Source organism: Macaca fascicularis, chromosome 1, assembly GCF_037993035.2.
Source record: "Macaca fascicularis isolate 582-1 chromosome 1, T2T-MFA8v1.1".
NCBI classification, from domain to species: Eukaryota; Metazoa; Chordata; class Mammalia; order Primates; family Cercopithecidae; genus Macaca; species Macaca fascicularis.
In genome coordinates, this window is record NC_088375.1 from 44,185,663 (window position 1) to 44,201,637 (window position 15,975).

General features: G+C 37.0%; 1 protein-coding gene across 1 annotated transcript; it reads right to left on the bottom strand.

Annotated features, from left to right (window-relative positions):
* Nucleotides 1-6,158: 6,158 nt before the first annotated feature.
* PTGS2 (prostaglandin-endoperoxide synthase 2) lies at nucleotides 6,159-15,106 on the bottom strand. The gene is made up of 10 exons (XM_005540256.4): nucleotides 14,922-15,106; nucleotides 14,012-14,128; nucleotides 13,748-13,891; nucleotides 12,950-13,093; nucleotides 12,341-12,522; nucleotides 11,214-11,297; nucleotides 10,844-11,090; nucleotides 10,276-10,562; nucleotides 9,628-9,775; nucleotides 6,159-9,134 (listed from the first exon to the last, which is right to left on the bottom strand). The coding sequence occupies exons 1-10, from the start codon at nucleotides 14,971-14,973 to the stop codon at nucleotides 8,725-8,727; spliced, it is 1,815 nt and encodes a 604-aa protein (XP_005540313.3). The 5' UTR covers nucleotides 14,974-15,106; the 3' UTR covers nucleotides 6,159-8,724.
* Between the last annotated feature and the right edge of the window lie 869 nt (nucleotides 15,107-15,975).

Consider the following 15,975-nt stretch of genomic DNA (forward strand, 5'->3'; position numbering starts at 1 on the left):
ATCATTGTCAACTGTAAAATTGTCAGTCTGAACTAGGTTCTTCATCTTAATTGCCAAACTCCTAAGAGAAGGAATTTTATTTTTCTAGCTTGGGTTCAGTATTCATTCTGGGATAATTCGTTCTGGCAGAAGAACCTTGGATCTTTTCCTTTCTTGCACTCCAGCCTGGGCGACAGAGCGAGACTCTGTCTCAAAACAACAACAACAACAACAACAACAACAACAAAACTTTTTATTTTGAAATATCTATAAATTCATAGAAAGTTGCAAAGAAATGTATAAGGAGGAAAGATGCAAACTTCATAATACCTCCCCCCAATGTTGACATCTTGCATAATTATAGTACAATATCAGAACCAGGAGACTGACCTTGGTACAATCCACAGAACATATTCACGTTTCACAATTTATATATGCATTTACATTTTTTTGTGTGTGTATAGTTCTATGCCATTACCCCATATATATATAGATTTGTGTAACTACTACCTTAATCAAAGTAAAGAACTGTTCAATCAGCACACATTTCCCTTACACTACTCTTTTATAGCTTCTAATCCTCCCACCAATTGCTAATCTTGCAACCACTATATTTTCTTCATCCCTATAATTTTGTTATATCAAGAATGTTACATAAATGGAATTACACATGGAACTTTTTAACACTGGCTTTTTTTATTCAGCATAATTTACACATAATTCCCTTGAGTTCCATCCAAAGTGCTGTGTGTATCAGTAGGCTTTTTTTCCTTTTGCTGTATAGTATTTCATTGTGTGGAGATACCACAGCTTGCTACGGTTAGTTTAATCATTCACCTATTGATGGACTTTGGGTTGTTTCCAGTTTTTGGTTATCATTAATAAATATGCTACAACTTTCATGTATAGGTTTTTGCATGAACATAGATTTTTATTTTGGGGGGGTAAATGCCAAGGAGTACAATTCTTGGATAATTGGCCAAGAGTGCAAATACAATTGGGTTGTGTGGTATGGTAAACAAAATAATGGCTCCCCCAAAATGTCCATGCCTTAATCCCAAGAACCTGTGAATGTTATCTTACATGACAGAAAGGACTTTGTTAATGTGAAGAAATTAAGGATCTTGAGCAGGAGAGAATTTCCTAGATTATCTGCATGGGCCCCAGGGTAATCAGAAGGGTCATTATGACAAGGGAAGGTAAAACAATCTGAGTTAGAAACTTTGGAAGATGCTACCCTGTTGGCTTTGATGATGGAGAAATAAATTATGAGCCAAGGCAGCCTTTAGAAGCTGGAAAAGACAAGGAATAGATTCCCCTAGAGCTTTCAGAAGAAACACAGCCCTGCTGACATCTTGATTTTAGTTTGTAAGACTTATTTCTAACTTCTAACCTCCAGAACTTTAGATAATAAATTTGTGCTGTTTTAGCTTATAATTTTGCAATATTTTGTTAATAACATAAGCAGAAAGTCATTACATGTAAGTAAGTGAATTTTTAGTTCAAGAAGAAATTACCAAACTTTTTCATTGTGGATGTCTCTGCTCTCTAAGATCTTACTATGTCTTTAAGAATCACCACATATTCTACTTCTTTCATGAAACCTGTTATGATTTATTAATCATATATTTTTGAGTGTCTTTTTAATGTCGGGCACTGTTCTGGAACCTGTGAATAATACAGGTAGGATCCTTGCTTTCACAGACACAAAATTCCAGAAAGGGGACTCAGATAGTAAACACACAAACAAGATAATATCAGATAGAAATAAATGGTATAAAGAAAATGAAACAGCCTTAGTAGTTGCTTTAGTTTGGTGGTTGGAGAAGCCCTTTCTAAAGAGGGGAAATTTGAGCTGAGATCTGAATGTTGAGAAGGATGTGAAAATCTGCATATGAAATATTCAAAATAGGGACAACACCTGAGAATCACAGCTACTGAGGAAATCACAAGAAAGCCACTGTGTCTGGAGCATAATGAATAAGAGTGTGGAATTTTAATAGATTAGCTCAGATAGGCAGGGAATAGACCATTGAGATCCTCACAGGGTAGGACAAGCAGCTTATATTTATCCATTGTGTAGTAGGAAGCCACTGGAAGATTTTAAACATGGGAAAGGCATGATATGATTTATGTTAAAAAATAATTACTGCCTATATAAGGTGTAAGGAAGGGGTCCAGTTTCAGTTTTCTACGTATGGTTAGCCAGTCTTCCCAACACCATTTATTAAATAGGGAATCCTTTCCCCATTGCTTGTTTTTGTCAGGACTGTCAAAGATCAGATGGTTGTAGACGTGTGGTGTTATTTCTGAGGCCTCTGTTCTGTTCCATTGGTCTATATCTCTGTTTTGGTACCAGTACCATGCTGTTTTGCTTACTGTAGGCTTGTAGTATAGCTTGAAGTCAGGTAGTGTGATTCCTTCAGCTTTGTTCTTTTTGCTTAGGATTGTCTTGGCTATATGGGCTCTTTTTTGGTTCCATATGAAATTTAAAGTAGTTTTTTTCTAATTCTGTGAAGAAAGTCAATGGTAGCTTAATGGAAGGTCAATGGATATCAGTGAATCTATAAATTACTTTGGGCAGTATGGCCATTTTCAAGATACTGATTCTTCTTGTCCATGAGCATGGAATGTTTTTCCATTTGTTTGTGTCTTTTCTTATTTCTTTGAGCAGTGGTTTGTAGTTCTCCTTGAGAGGTCCTTCACATCCCTTGTAAGTTGGATTCCTTGGTATTTTATTCTCTTTGTAGCAATTGTGAATGGGAGTTCACTCATGATTTGGCTCTCTGCCTATTATTGGTGTATAGGAATGATTGTGACTTTTGCACATTGATTTTGTATCCTGAGACTTTGTTGAAGTTGCTTATCAGCTTAAGGAGATTTTGGGCTCAAATGATGGGGTTTTCTAAATATACAATCATCATCTGCAAAGAGAGACAATTTGACTTCTTCTCTTCCTATGTGAATACGTTTTACTTCTTTCTCTTGCCTGATTGCCCTGGCCATAACTTCCAATACTATGTTGAATAGGAGTGGTGAGAGAGGGCATCCTTGTCATGTGTCAGTTTTCAAAGGGAACACTTCCACCTTTTGCCCATTCGGTATGATATTGGCTATGTGTTTGTCATAAATAACTCTTATTATTTTGAGATATGTTCCATCAATACCTAATTTATTGAGAGTTTTTAGCATGAAGGGGTGTTTATTGAAGGCCTTTTCTGCATTGAATAATTAAAGACTTAAATGTAAGACCAAAACCATAAAAATCATAGGAGAAAACCTAGGCAATACCATTCAGGACATAGACATTGGGCAAAGACTTCAAGATTAAAACACCAAAAGTAATGGCAACAAAAGGCAAAATTGACAAATGGGATCTAATTAAACTAAAGAGCTTCTGCACAGCAAAAGAAACTATCATCAGAGTGAAAAGGCAACCTACAGAATGGGAGAAAATTTTTAAAATCTATGCATCTGACAAAGGGCTAATATCTAAGAATCTACAAAGAACTTAAACACTTTTGCAAGAAACAAACAAACAACCCCATCAAAAAGTGGAAGAAGGATATGAACAGACACTTCTCAAAAGAAGATATTTATGTAGCCAACAAACATGAAAAAAAGCTCATCACTGGTCATTAGAGAAATGCAAATCAAAACCACAATGAGATACCATCTCATGCCAGTTAGAATGGCGATCATTAAAAAGTCAGAAAACAACTGATGCTGGAGAGGATGTGGAGAAATAAGAACGCTTTTACACTGTTGGGATTGTAAAGTAGTTCAATCATTGTGGAAAACAGTGTGGAGATTCCTCAAAGATCTTGAACCAGAGATACCATTTGACCCAGCAATCTCTTTACTGGGTATATTCCCAAATGATTATACATCGTTCTATTATAAAGACGCATGCACACATATGTTCATTGTGGCACTGTTCACAATAGCAAAGACTTGGAACCAACCCAAATGCCCATCAATGATAGACTGAATAAAGAAAATGTGGAACATATACACCATGGAATACTATGCAGCCATCAAAAAGGATGAATTCATGTACTTTGTAGGGACATGGTTGAAGCTGGAAACCATCATTCTCAGCAAACTAACACAGGAAAAGAAAACCAAACACCGAATGTTCTCACTCATAAGTAGGAGTTGAACAATGAGACCACACGGACACAGGGAGGGGGACATCATACACTGGGGTTTGTCAGAGGGTGGGGGACTAGGGAAGGGATAGCATTAGGAGAAATACCTAATGTAGATGACCAGTTGATGGGTGCAGCAAACCACCATGGCACATGTATACCTATGTAACAAATCTGCATGTTCTGCACATGTATCCCAGAACTTAAAGTATTTTATATATATATATATATATATATATATATATATATATATATATATATATTTACTGCCACTACCATAAGGAGAATGGTTTGGGCTGAGGAAAGAATAGACAAGAGAACACCAATTAATAGACGATTACACTGCTAGGTTGGTAGTAGTGAAGTTGGAAAAAAGGTGACAGATTTAGGATTTATTTGTGGGTTGTAGTCAACAGGATTGCTGTTGGATTGGCTATGCAAGTGAAGGAAAGAGTATGCTGGTGTCTTTAACATTGGACAATTATTATTTGGGATATATGGTGCTGGGAGGGAATAATGTAAAAGAAGCAATTAAATTGATGACTTTGAGTGGAGACGTTGTCAATTGACAATTAGATGTTGGTCCTGGAGACATAAATTTGTGACTGCTTATTATTTCAAATAATGAGCTTGAATGTGATTAATCTGGAGGAATGCAGACAGAGAAGATATCAAGACACTTCAACTTATAGATACAGTAGAAGAGAAAGAGCTTAAAAAAAGAGAGAGAGAAGACTGAGTAGTAGTGCTCTGAGAAATGTAGAGAAAGACCAGGAGAGTATCAAACCATGAAGCCAAGGTGGGGGCAGGGATACGTTCAGTAAAGAGACTATAGCTATTTGTGTTGAATGCTACTGGGAAGCCAAATAAAAAACAGATTAGGGGCCGGGCGCGGTGGCTCAAGCTTGTAATCCCAGCACTTTGGGAGGCCGAGACGGGCGGATCACGAGGTCAGGAGATCGAGACCATCCTGGCTAACACGGTGAAACCCCGTCTCTACTAAAAAATACAAAAAACTAGCTGGGCGAGGTGGCGGGCGCCTGTAGTCCCAGCTACTCGGGAGGCTGAGGCAGGAGAATGGCGTAAACCCGGGAGGCGGAGCTTGCAGTGAGCCGAGATTGCGCCACTGCACTCCAGCCTGGGTGACAGAGCCAGACTCCGTCTCAAAAAAAAAAAAAAAAAAAAAAAAAAAAAAAAAACAGATTAGGAGAATGGCTGGATTTAATCAAGTTGTGCCAATTCAGCACAGTAGAGGGAGAGTATACAGAGTGGAAGGGAGTGATTAGAATGATGGACGATAAAATCTGAGCTAGATGCATATAGAAGTAAATGGAAAGATAAAAGAAGTGATAAATAGTGAAGTGATGAGGTTGGTAGATGAGTAGGTTCAATGAGACTGAGAGTTAGATGTTAGAGTGTAAGCACTAAAAGAGGTGAGCTGGAAGATGCTTGGAATCAAGATTTTGGAAGTGGTGCTGTAATTAATAATAATAATATCAAGATATATATGATTTGGGAAAATGTGGTGGAGGAAGGCATCCCTGGAAGGGAGAAGGCCAAAGAGGAGAGGCCAGGGAAGATGCTAAATATGTGGTCCATGTAGTTGTTGAAATTACCAAGATGTCAAGGATAGAGGTACAACAAAAGCCTATGAGCTTTTATATCAATGATTTGCCCAACTTTGTATAATTTACTCCTCTTTGAACTGCTTTATTTTGTGCCTCCTTCATAATATTTGTCTAGTTCTTTGTCTTATTGTGTATTTTTTTCTTCTTCTTCTAGACTAGGCAATGAAAATAAGCTTGTTTGCCATCTTCTATAAAGATACACAAACTAGACATTTTCCAACACAATGTCGTAGTGAATAAGAGATTATGAGATTTAAATAGTGACTCTAGGAAGCCTCTATATAACTGAGGACAAAACCATTTCATGAAGGGCCAGCCCTAGTTTTGAATAGGTGGAGAACGCAAGATAATGGTTTAAGAATAATGCTTCAGAGAAATCATATGTCATATGACAAAGATATATAGAAACAATCAAAGTTTATTTTCAGAAAAGATCTGTCAATTTTTAAATAGTACAAAAATAAACAGACATTTGTTTCCAGACTTATCTTTTACATAAGTTAAATACACATTTGTCTGAGGCACTGAAACATTCACATACACAACCCAAATTCCCAGGTTTGGTCAGCAGATCAATATTAATAACAAATCAAGTTTAAAAAAAATCAGTGAACAGTGTTTTATACAAGCATATTGACTCTTTCTTTCTTAACCTTAAACCTTCTAAACATAAAATCGTAAAGAAGATTCTCCTGAGTTATTTATCTTTAATGATATTTATTTCATTTTCTCCCTCTTCCTAAAAGACAATTTTTTTCAATCATTTATGTAAATACTAATATTATCTGTAATCAGTGTTTGATTTAAAAATATTAAAACCCACAGTGCTTGACCCAGAATATTTTCTCAATAAACTGTGGCTGAACAAATTAATGAAGCATCCACAGATGCCTCAAAACATTTTAAAAGGTCAGTCTTATGGCACCTTCAGGCTAATGAGACAATATTCTTTGTGGGCTAGCACACAGGCCTATCCTAAGGACAAACATTCAACCTTAAATATCTCAATACACCAGTAAGATTTCTAAAAATTTATTCACAAATCTCAATACAATCATTTCTTTGGATTGTTTACATGATAATTCAGAGAGGTAACCCCAAAGAAAATATACTGATTGTGACATAACGAAAAAAAAATCAATGATTGTAGGCTTAAACACAGTTTATAACACTAGTGTCCTAATAAGACATAAATAATAATCTTCAATAAATTAAGTAATATACAGTACCATTAAATGTCAGTAACAATGAGATGTGGAAAAGAAGTATTATCATCATTACTATTATTGCTGAAAACTACTTAGATATTGTTTGGTTTTGTTTTTAAACAAGAAAGGGCATTAATTAGAATGGGAATGTAACATTTTTCCAGTCACGAACCCTGTACAGTTCTCTCTGAGGCACTAGCCTCTTTGCAGGCATCTTGATTACAGATAGCTAAAATTAGCTATAAATAAAATTCTCTGCTTTTCACTTAAAACAAGTGTTTACTACTTTTAAAAGGGTCCTTTTGTTTTTCTTTTAATCTTCTTAAGAGGAGCAAAATACAGTCCTGATCTGAGGTTTCCCTGAAAACTTGCAAAAGTGCAGGTAAGAAAATACAGGCAGAGTCCAAAGAAAGTGAACTCTGATCTTAAAACCAGTGAAGCAAAATAGGAGAAATAAAGTGATGAGAAGACAGTGTCTCTTAGCAAAATGGCTAAAAGAAGAAAAGAAAAGGAACAGCATGCAGGTAGCCAGGCTTGATTCCAATGCACCTACTGAACTGGCTTCAAGACTGAGAAAAAATTAATGTGTGAAATGAATTGAAGCATTTTGAAGAGGTATTTTATGAGGTCATTGCTACCTTTTGCAATTGATATGGACTGCTAAATGAAACTGTGCAACAGAAAATCTGAGAAACATATCATTATCCAAGCACAACTTGGTACTTTATTAACCTCACAGCAAAATCTGAGTACCAGGCCTGCAGTACACAAGGATAAGAAAAAGTTTCCTTCAAAAGTTTAAACCTAAAGTTGAACTATAATTTGGTTTTCTTCTTTGTTATTGCTTATTTTAAAGGTAGACTCTTTGGCTGCTATAGATTTTACATGTAACCAGCCATATAAACAAATTCTGGAATATCTCAACAAATATTCTTATTGTAAGATAACACTGCGTGGCTCCACCACCTTAACACATTTGGCATTTTGATTTAAAAGGAAGTTGTAACAGTCACATTAAAAAGATTTACACTCTTGGTGAAAAAGGAATATCACTTATACAATATTTTAACAAGCGATTCTAGTATAATTTCTACTGATTTTACAGATTTAAATCCAAGACAGCTTCTTTTTGGTATATGTACAAATTTAATAATGTTAAGAAATAAAACAAGCCTTTATAAGTGATTCTACCTTGTGAATTTAGAAATTTCAAATTATTGTTTCATTACTGATTTAAAAAAGGAGACATGAAATTACTAGTAATGTCTAATTTAAATATTCATTTAGCAATGCACTGGTACCTGTTTTTGTTAGTTTGATGACAGAAAAATGTCGAAAAGTACTTTAAAATTTCAGACATTAGTTTCTTCTAATGCATCATGGAAGATGCATTGGAAACATCGACAGTGTAAAAACTTTCAGCATTTTGCCATCTTGTGACAGCGTTTAAGTATTCAAACATCTTTACTTTTGTTCTTATAATATAAGTTGAAATTCAAGTAAAAAGGCATCAAAACTCATTTCTCTCTGGTTTATAAAAGAGAATGAAAACTGTTTTCCAAACTTAACAACAACAGCAAAATCTTTAGAGTAGTGACATAAAAGTCTTCACAAGTATGACTCCTTTCTCCGCAACAGGAGTACTGACTTCTGTTACAGAAGATGTTAAGTAACATAAGGAGTTTAATATAAATATTATTAAATAATTAAATTAATAGACATGGTTCATATAAATAAATAAATATGATCATTAGACTTCTACAGTTCAGTTGAACGTTCTTTTAGTAGTACTGTGGGATTGATATCATCTAGTCTGGAGCGAGAAGAACTTGCATTGATGGTAACTGTTTTGATGAGCTCTGGATCTGGAACACTGAATGAAGTAAAGGGACAGCCCTTCACGTTATTGCAGATGAGAGACTGAATTGAGGCAGTGTTGATGATTTGAAAACCCACTTCTCCACCAAAAGTGCTTGGCTTCCAGTAGGCAGGAGAACATATAACATTACCCATAAGTCCTTTCAAGGAGAACGGTGCTCCAACTTCTACCATGGTCTCACCAAAGATGGCATCTGGACGAGGCTTTTCTACCAGAAGGGCAGGATACAGCTCCACAGCATCGATGTCACCATAGAGTGCTTCCAACTCTGCAGACATTTCCTTTTCTCCTGTGAAGGCAATGAAGACAGAGATACAACCAATGTCAAACTTCACAAAATAAAACACAATTTGATTCTTTTGCTCAATTTGCTGCCAACTTCTCTGTTTCCATTTGACCCCTGATTCTTTTAAGAAGTTTAGGGGCCAGGCACGGTGGCTGACACCTATAATCCCAGCACTTTGGGAGGCCGAGGCAGGCGGATCACTAGGTCAGGAGTTTGAGACCAGCCTAACACAGTGAAACCCCGTCTATAATAAAAATACAAAAAAATCATTCAGGCGTGCAGCGTGTGCCTATAGTCCCAGCTACTCGGGAGGCTGAGGCAAGAAAATTGCTTGAACCCAGGAGGCGGAGGTTACAGTGAGCCGAGATGGCGCCACTGCACTATAGCCTGGGTGACAGAGCACGGCTCCATCTCAAAAAAAAAAAAAAAAAAAAGGAAAACAAAAAACAAACAAAGAAACAAACAAAAACAAAGAAGTTTAGAAACTGTTTCTTACCTGTAAGTTCTTCAAATGATTCATAGGGCTTCAGCATAAAGCGTTTGCGGTACTCATTAAAAGACTGGTATTTCATCTGCCTGCTCTGGTCAATGGAAGCCTGTGATACTTTTTGTACTGCAGGTGGAACATTCCTACCACCAGCAACCTGTGGAAAGTAAAATTAGTTGTAAAACAAGAATTTTAGGCATATTTGCTGTTTGTATTCAGCTTGCCTTAGGTATAAACCAGGTAAGACTGAAACTCCCAGCTGAGACAATTTTTATTTGCTGGAAAGATGCTTACATACATTTCAACAGGAGCTCTGCTTAAAATTCAATGGGACACCAGTCTAGAACTAATTGGCCTTTTTAAATTTCAAAAATGAAACTAGTATTCAAGCCTAAAATATTTATTCCTGTAAGATTATAGATACTTTTTGAAAATATCTATTTTTAAGGTAGGGGTACAATTTGCTATTTGTTTGACAACTGTAGACTAAAAGTTTAGACTTTTCAAACAAAGTTAGGCTTCTTATATCAATAAAATAATTTTACTAGCAATATAACTAACTACTCTTTTAGTAAGTTTAAGAAAAATAATTTCTGTGGCAGAAATTCTAAAGTTACTGACTAGTCCTTTGTTTTGGTTTTCAATAATAATGCTTACCCTGCCAGCAATTTGCCTGGTGAATGATTCAACAAACTGGGTAATTCCATGTTCCAGTAATATAGAGTTGTTGTAGATAAACTGTTGATAGTTGTATTTCTGGTCATGAATTTGAAAGTTGTCAGGCAGAAGGGGATGCCAGTGATAGAGGGTGTTAAACTCAGCAGCAATACGATTTTGGTACTGGAATTGTTTGTTGAAAAGTAGTTCTGGGTCAAATTTCAGTTTGAAGTGATAGCCACTCAAGTGTTGTACATAATCTTCAATCACAATCTTAATAGTCTCTCCTATTTGCATAAAATAAAGAATAAAAACATTTATTTTTCTGATCACAAGCTTTCAAGCAATTGGAATGCAATTTTTAAAATTTGCTACTCCTTCATTTCTGTTTTCTTCCTTGTCAATATCAAAAGATAGCTATATGATCAGTCATGCTTACATATTTAATGAATATAGAGTGTGTGAGTTTTCTTTTACCACATCTTGTCAGTTACTCAAAACATAACAAAAGTAACACATTAGTTTTCCCCGGGGAAGAGGGTTTTATATAAATCATTTTCTTGTTTACCTATCAGTATTAGCCTGCTTGTCTGGAACAACTGCTCATCACCCCATTCCGGATGCTCCTGTTTAAGCACATCGCACACTCTGTTGTGTTCTCGCAGCCAGATTGTGGCATACATCATCAGACCAGGCACCAGACCAAAGACCTCCTGCCCCACAGCAAACCGCAGATGCTCAGGGACTTGAGGAGGGTAGATCATCTCTGCCTGAGTATCTTTGACTGTGGGAGGATACATCTCTCCATCAATTATCTAAAAAATAACAGTAGTAAATAAACATTAGTTAAAAAGTTAAGGAACACATTTTTAGGGATTTTAAAATATGGGTGTAAGTGGTAAGTAATAACGAAGTCTTAATAGTCAAAGGAAGCATACCTGATATTTCATTTTTCCATCCTTGAAAAGGCGCAGTTTATGCTGTCTATCCAGAGTTTCACCATAAATATGATTTAAGTCCACCTATAAAATGATGAAAAAATTTAATTTGTTGCTGTTGAAGTTTTTCTTAAAGTGTCTATCATATAATTCATCATTAAATAATTTGATGATTTAGCTTTCTTTAACATTTTTAAATAAAATAGACATTTTTTTCATAGCCACAAATTGCTACATTAATTTGTTTATCCACCAAAGCTACAAATTGATATGTCTTTGTGTTTAATGGACTTAACATACTATAAGGAGCTTATATCATATATATTACATACTTCACTATGATATGGTAATTCTAAAAAAGTATAAAAATGTGTTATTTATAAAAAATTCTTATGAATAACTTGAAGCTATGCTATTGAAATCCAAAAGAGAATAATGAGGCAGAAACCTCACCTTACAATATTGAAAGCAGCATAATCAGGGTACAATGTGTTTTTGAGGACACAACATTTTGCAGTACTAACATTTTAAACTTAAAAAATACAAGGGTCAAATTACAAATAATAATACCTGTACATATGTATGTGTGTGAATGTTTCTATATGTGTGTGCATGTCTGTGTGCGTATAATTTTACTAGACCAGAGAAGTAAATGGAAAATTCTCTTAAGAATTTTATAGATTGGCCGGGTGCGGTGGCTCAAGCCTGTAATCCCAGCACTTTGGGAGGCCGAGACGGGTGGATCACGAGGTCAGGAGATCGAGACCATCCTGGCTAACACAGTGAAACCCCGTTTCTACTAAAAAATACAAAAAAACTAGCCGGGCGAGGTGGCAGGCGCCTGTAGTCCCAGCTACTCGGGAGGCTGAGGCAGGAGAATGGCCTGAACCCGGGAGGCGGAGCTTGCAGTGAGCTGAGATCCGGCCACTGCACTCCAGACTGGGGGACAGAGTGAGACTCCGTCTCAAAAAAAAAAAAAAAAAAAAAGAATTTTATAGATAAGACTTTTTTTTTTAAAAAGTGGGTAAGTTATTTGGATCTATCTATCTGTTTATCTCCTTTAATGTTAGCCCTTGACTATGATTTGGTATAATTTTACTAACTCTAGGATATTAACTCTATCTTACCCCATGGCCCAGCCCTTTGGTGAAAGCTGGCCCTCGCTTATGATCTGTCTTGAAAAACTGATGCGTGAAGTGCTGGGCAAAGAATGCAAACATCATGTTTGTGCCCTGGGGATCAGGGATGAACTTTCTTCTTAGAAGAAATTTTTCCACAATCTCATTTGAATCAGGAAGCTGCTTCTTACCTGAAAAATGAGAAAGCTAAGATAAGAATCCATCTATGTATTCAAGAAAGCAGATAGTGACTGTCAATCTACCAGGAATTCTTCATTTATAAGAGAATTACAATTGTGAATAGGATCGTAATATAAACAATAGTTCTAAGATATGGGGGAACAACTTCTTACTGAACGATTTTATCTATTTTAATTAGAATTATTTAATTTCTAATGAAATAATTTGAAATTATTAAGACATTATACCAAGATGCTCATTTGCTTTTACAGAAGAGTTTACATAGACTCATACTTTAAAAAATACCCACAGATATCCATGATAAAAGTAAAAACTGCTTTTGTTAATAAATAAATGGTAGTCTAAGGTCAAAATTTTTTTGGCAGCAATGCAGCCCGTCTTATAGTTAATACATCTCTAAGGATTCTTATTAGTCACCTTTCACACCCAAGGGAGTTGGGCAGTCATCAGGCACAGGAGGAAGGGCTCTGGTATAATAGGAGAGGTTAGAGAAGGCTTCCCAGCTTTTGTAGCCATAGTCAACATTGTAAGTTGGTGGACTGTCAATCAAATGTGATCTGGCTGAAATTTTCAAAGAAAAAAAGTTGTATTTATTCTCATTTGCTAAGTAAATCAACCATTATTTTTATTGTAAAATGTGGAAAGTGGCACTAGATGTTGAATTTAACTCCAAAAATCAAAAATAATCTAGTTTAAAACAACTACACTTTAAAATCTAATGGCCATTTGAAATGCATCTTTAATAAAATACATATACTCTGCACATTATAATCTGACAATATTGATTTTTCAGGTAGCCATCTGCTCCCTGTCCAAGAGGCCTATGAAGGGAATGGCTGAGCACGGAACCTACTTTAGAATCATGGAAAGTTATTTTCTTGCTGATCCAAATATAAATTTATTTTAATGGGTGCTACATGTTCAGAACAATTCTGTGACCCATGGGCATTTAATAAACAGCTGGACCGTGCTACCTCCACAAACTGACCAAATAGTAAAAGTTGGAAGACGTATACAGAGTTTTGAGTAGACTGTATAAACTGGATGGGACTAAATGTCAATAGTTTTGGCCGTTAAGATGGAAGGCAAACTTAAAAGGTATCTTAAAATTCATTTTGATAAACTAGGAAATATGTTTTTAGATTAGGCTTACAGTATTATAAAGCATATTTTTCTTTGAGAAAACTAAAACCTTAGAAAGACACTTGTACTTACACGTCAACACATAACTCATAATTGCATTTCGAAGGAAGGGAATGTTATTCACAACGTTCCAAAATCCCTTGAAGTGGGTAAGTATGTAGTGCACTGTGTTTGGAGTGGGTTTCAGAAGTAATTTTATTCTTGTCAGAAATTCCGCTTTAAGAAGAGGAAGAAAGGGAGGGAGAAATTAATGGGACTCATTATAAGACACAAATCTATACAATTATAACTGTATCCAGTCCCACTCCTAATGAGGCAACCAAAGGACAAACTTACGTGTTGAGCAGTTTTCACCATAGAATCCTGTCCGGGTACAATCGCACTTATATTGGTCAAATCCCACACTCATACATACACCTCGGTTTTGACATGGGTAGGAACAGCAAGGATTTGCTACAATTAAAGAACAGCAATTAAATAATTCTCTAGTGTCTTAATCTTAATTTAAACATTTAATTGTTTTACTATGAATCAACTTTACAATAATAAATTCAAGAAATATATAGGTAGCCATGAAAATATAATTTTTTAACCTGACTTAGAATGGATAAAACGTAGAAATACCAATTTTCTATTCTAAATAAGGATAACAGCATATTCATCTTGGTACATCATGTTACTAAGCTTTTGTTAGTTAACTCTTTAGATGTGAAAATTAGCATTTTTAAGAAGTTCAAGTAAGTAGCACTTTGCTTTCCAAATTAAAATGGATCTAGTACACTAATCAACATTTAGAGAAAAATTCAAAGTAAAACAGCTTACTTACTTTTGCTTATCCTAAAACATAATCCGGGCTTTCCTGGGGGCAGGAAAGAACTGACTAGAGTATTTAAAACAACTTCTTCCACTCAATAAAAAGAGGTTCCAAATAAAAACAATTCACATATATTGATCAGATCCTATCTTACAATGACAACCTGCAAATTAGCATCATCTATCCCTATTTAGCAGGTGAGAGTGTCTCAGATCGGTTAAGTAACTGGCTCATAATGATCAGGGCTTGTGGGAAAGCTGGAATATCCACCGAGTTATTTCGGACTCTAGCGGTCCAAGTTCTTTCCCAAGTCACGTAGCTTCTCTATTCGGAGAGAAGTTAGAGTACTGGGATAGACCCAGGAGGTCAGAGCGGAAACTCTGCCCGGGTGCGTGGAACCGGAGTCCCCGGTGCGCGGCGCCAGGTACTCACCTGCGTGGCCGAGTGCCAGGACTGCGCACAGCAGCAGGGCGCGGGCGAGCATCGCGGCGGTGGGCAGGGCGCGGCGCGGGCGTAGGCTTTGCTGTCTGAGCGCGTCTGGCTGTGGAGCTGAAGGAGGCGCTGCTGAGGAGTTCCTGGGCGTGCTCGTGACGCTCACTGCAAGTCGTTTGACAACTGGTCGCCAACAGAGAGAACCTTCCTTTATATAAGCCTGAAAACCAAGCCCATGTGACGAAATGACTATTTCTTTCCGCCTTTTCGTACCCCCCACAAAATTTTCCCTCCTCTCCCCTTAAAAAAATTGCGTAAGCCCGGGTGGGGGCAGGGTTTTTTACCCACGCAAATGAGAAAATCGGAAACCCAGGAAGCTGCCCCAATTTGGGAGCAGAGAGGGTAGTCCCCATCTCCTCTCTGATCCCTCCCTCTCCTCCCCGAGTTCCACCGCCCCAGGCGCACAGGTTTCCGCCAGATGTCTTTTCTTCCTCCCAGTCTTTGCCCGAGCGCTTCTGAGAGCCAGTCCTGGACTGATCGCCTTGGATGGGATACCGGGGGAGGGCAGAAGGACACTTGGCTTCCTCTTCAGGAATCCGAGCGGCCCTGAGGTCCGGGGGCGCAGGGAATCCCCTCGCCCGCTACCGCCGCCGTGTCTGGTCTGTACGTCTTTAGGGGGTCGAGGAAGTCACGTCGGGAGAGACTGGAGCGAATAAGGTTAAGAGAGGCTGACATGTTTTACGTTTTAGTGGCGACGCTTAATAGGCTGTATATCTGCTGTATATGCAGCACATACATACATAGCTTTTTAAAAAACTCTTATTTTGTGGAATAAAATAGCTACCCTCAGTGTACATAGCTGTAATTTATCTTTGTAGCTAAGTTGCTTTTAACAGAAGAAATACTGTTCTCCGAACCTTCACCCCCTCCTTGTTTCTTGGAAAGGGGGCGGGGGCGGGGAAAGGTAAATACTCCTCATAATACTGCTCCTAAGCAGTTACCCTGTAAATAGTTAATGTGAGCTCCACGGGTCACTGATATAAAATTTCCTGCC

Coding starts and splice junctions, on each gene's coding strand:
- PTGS2 (XM_005540256.4), bottom strand. CDS start 14,973: ATGCTCGCCCGCGCCCTGCTGCTGTGCGCAGTCCTGGCACTCGGCCAC. Junction 11,298..12,340: donor CCAAAGGGCTGGGCCATGGG/GTAAGATAGAGT, acceptor ATCATTTTATAG/GTGGACTTAAATCATATTTA. Junction 11,091..11,213: donor ATGGAAAAATGAAATATCAG/GTATGCTTCCTT, acceptor GTTATTTTTTAG/ATAATTGATGGAGAGATGTA.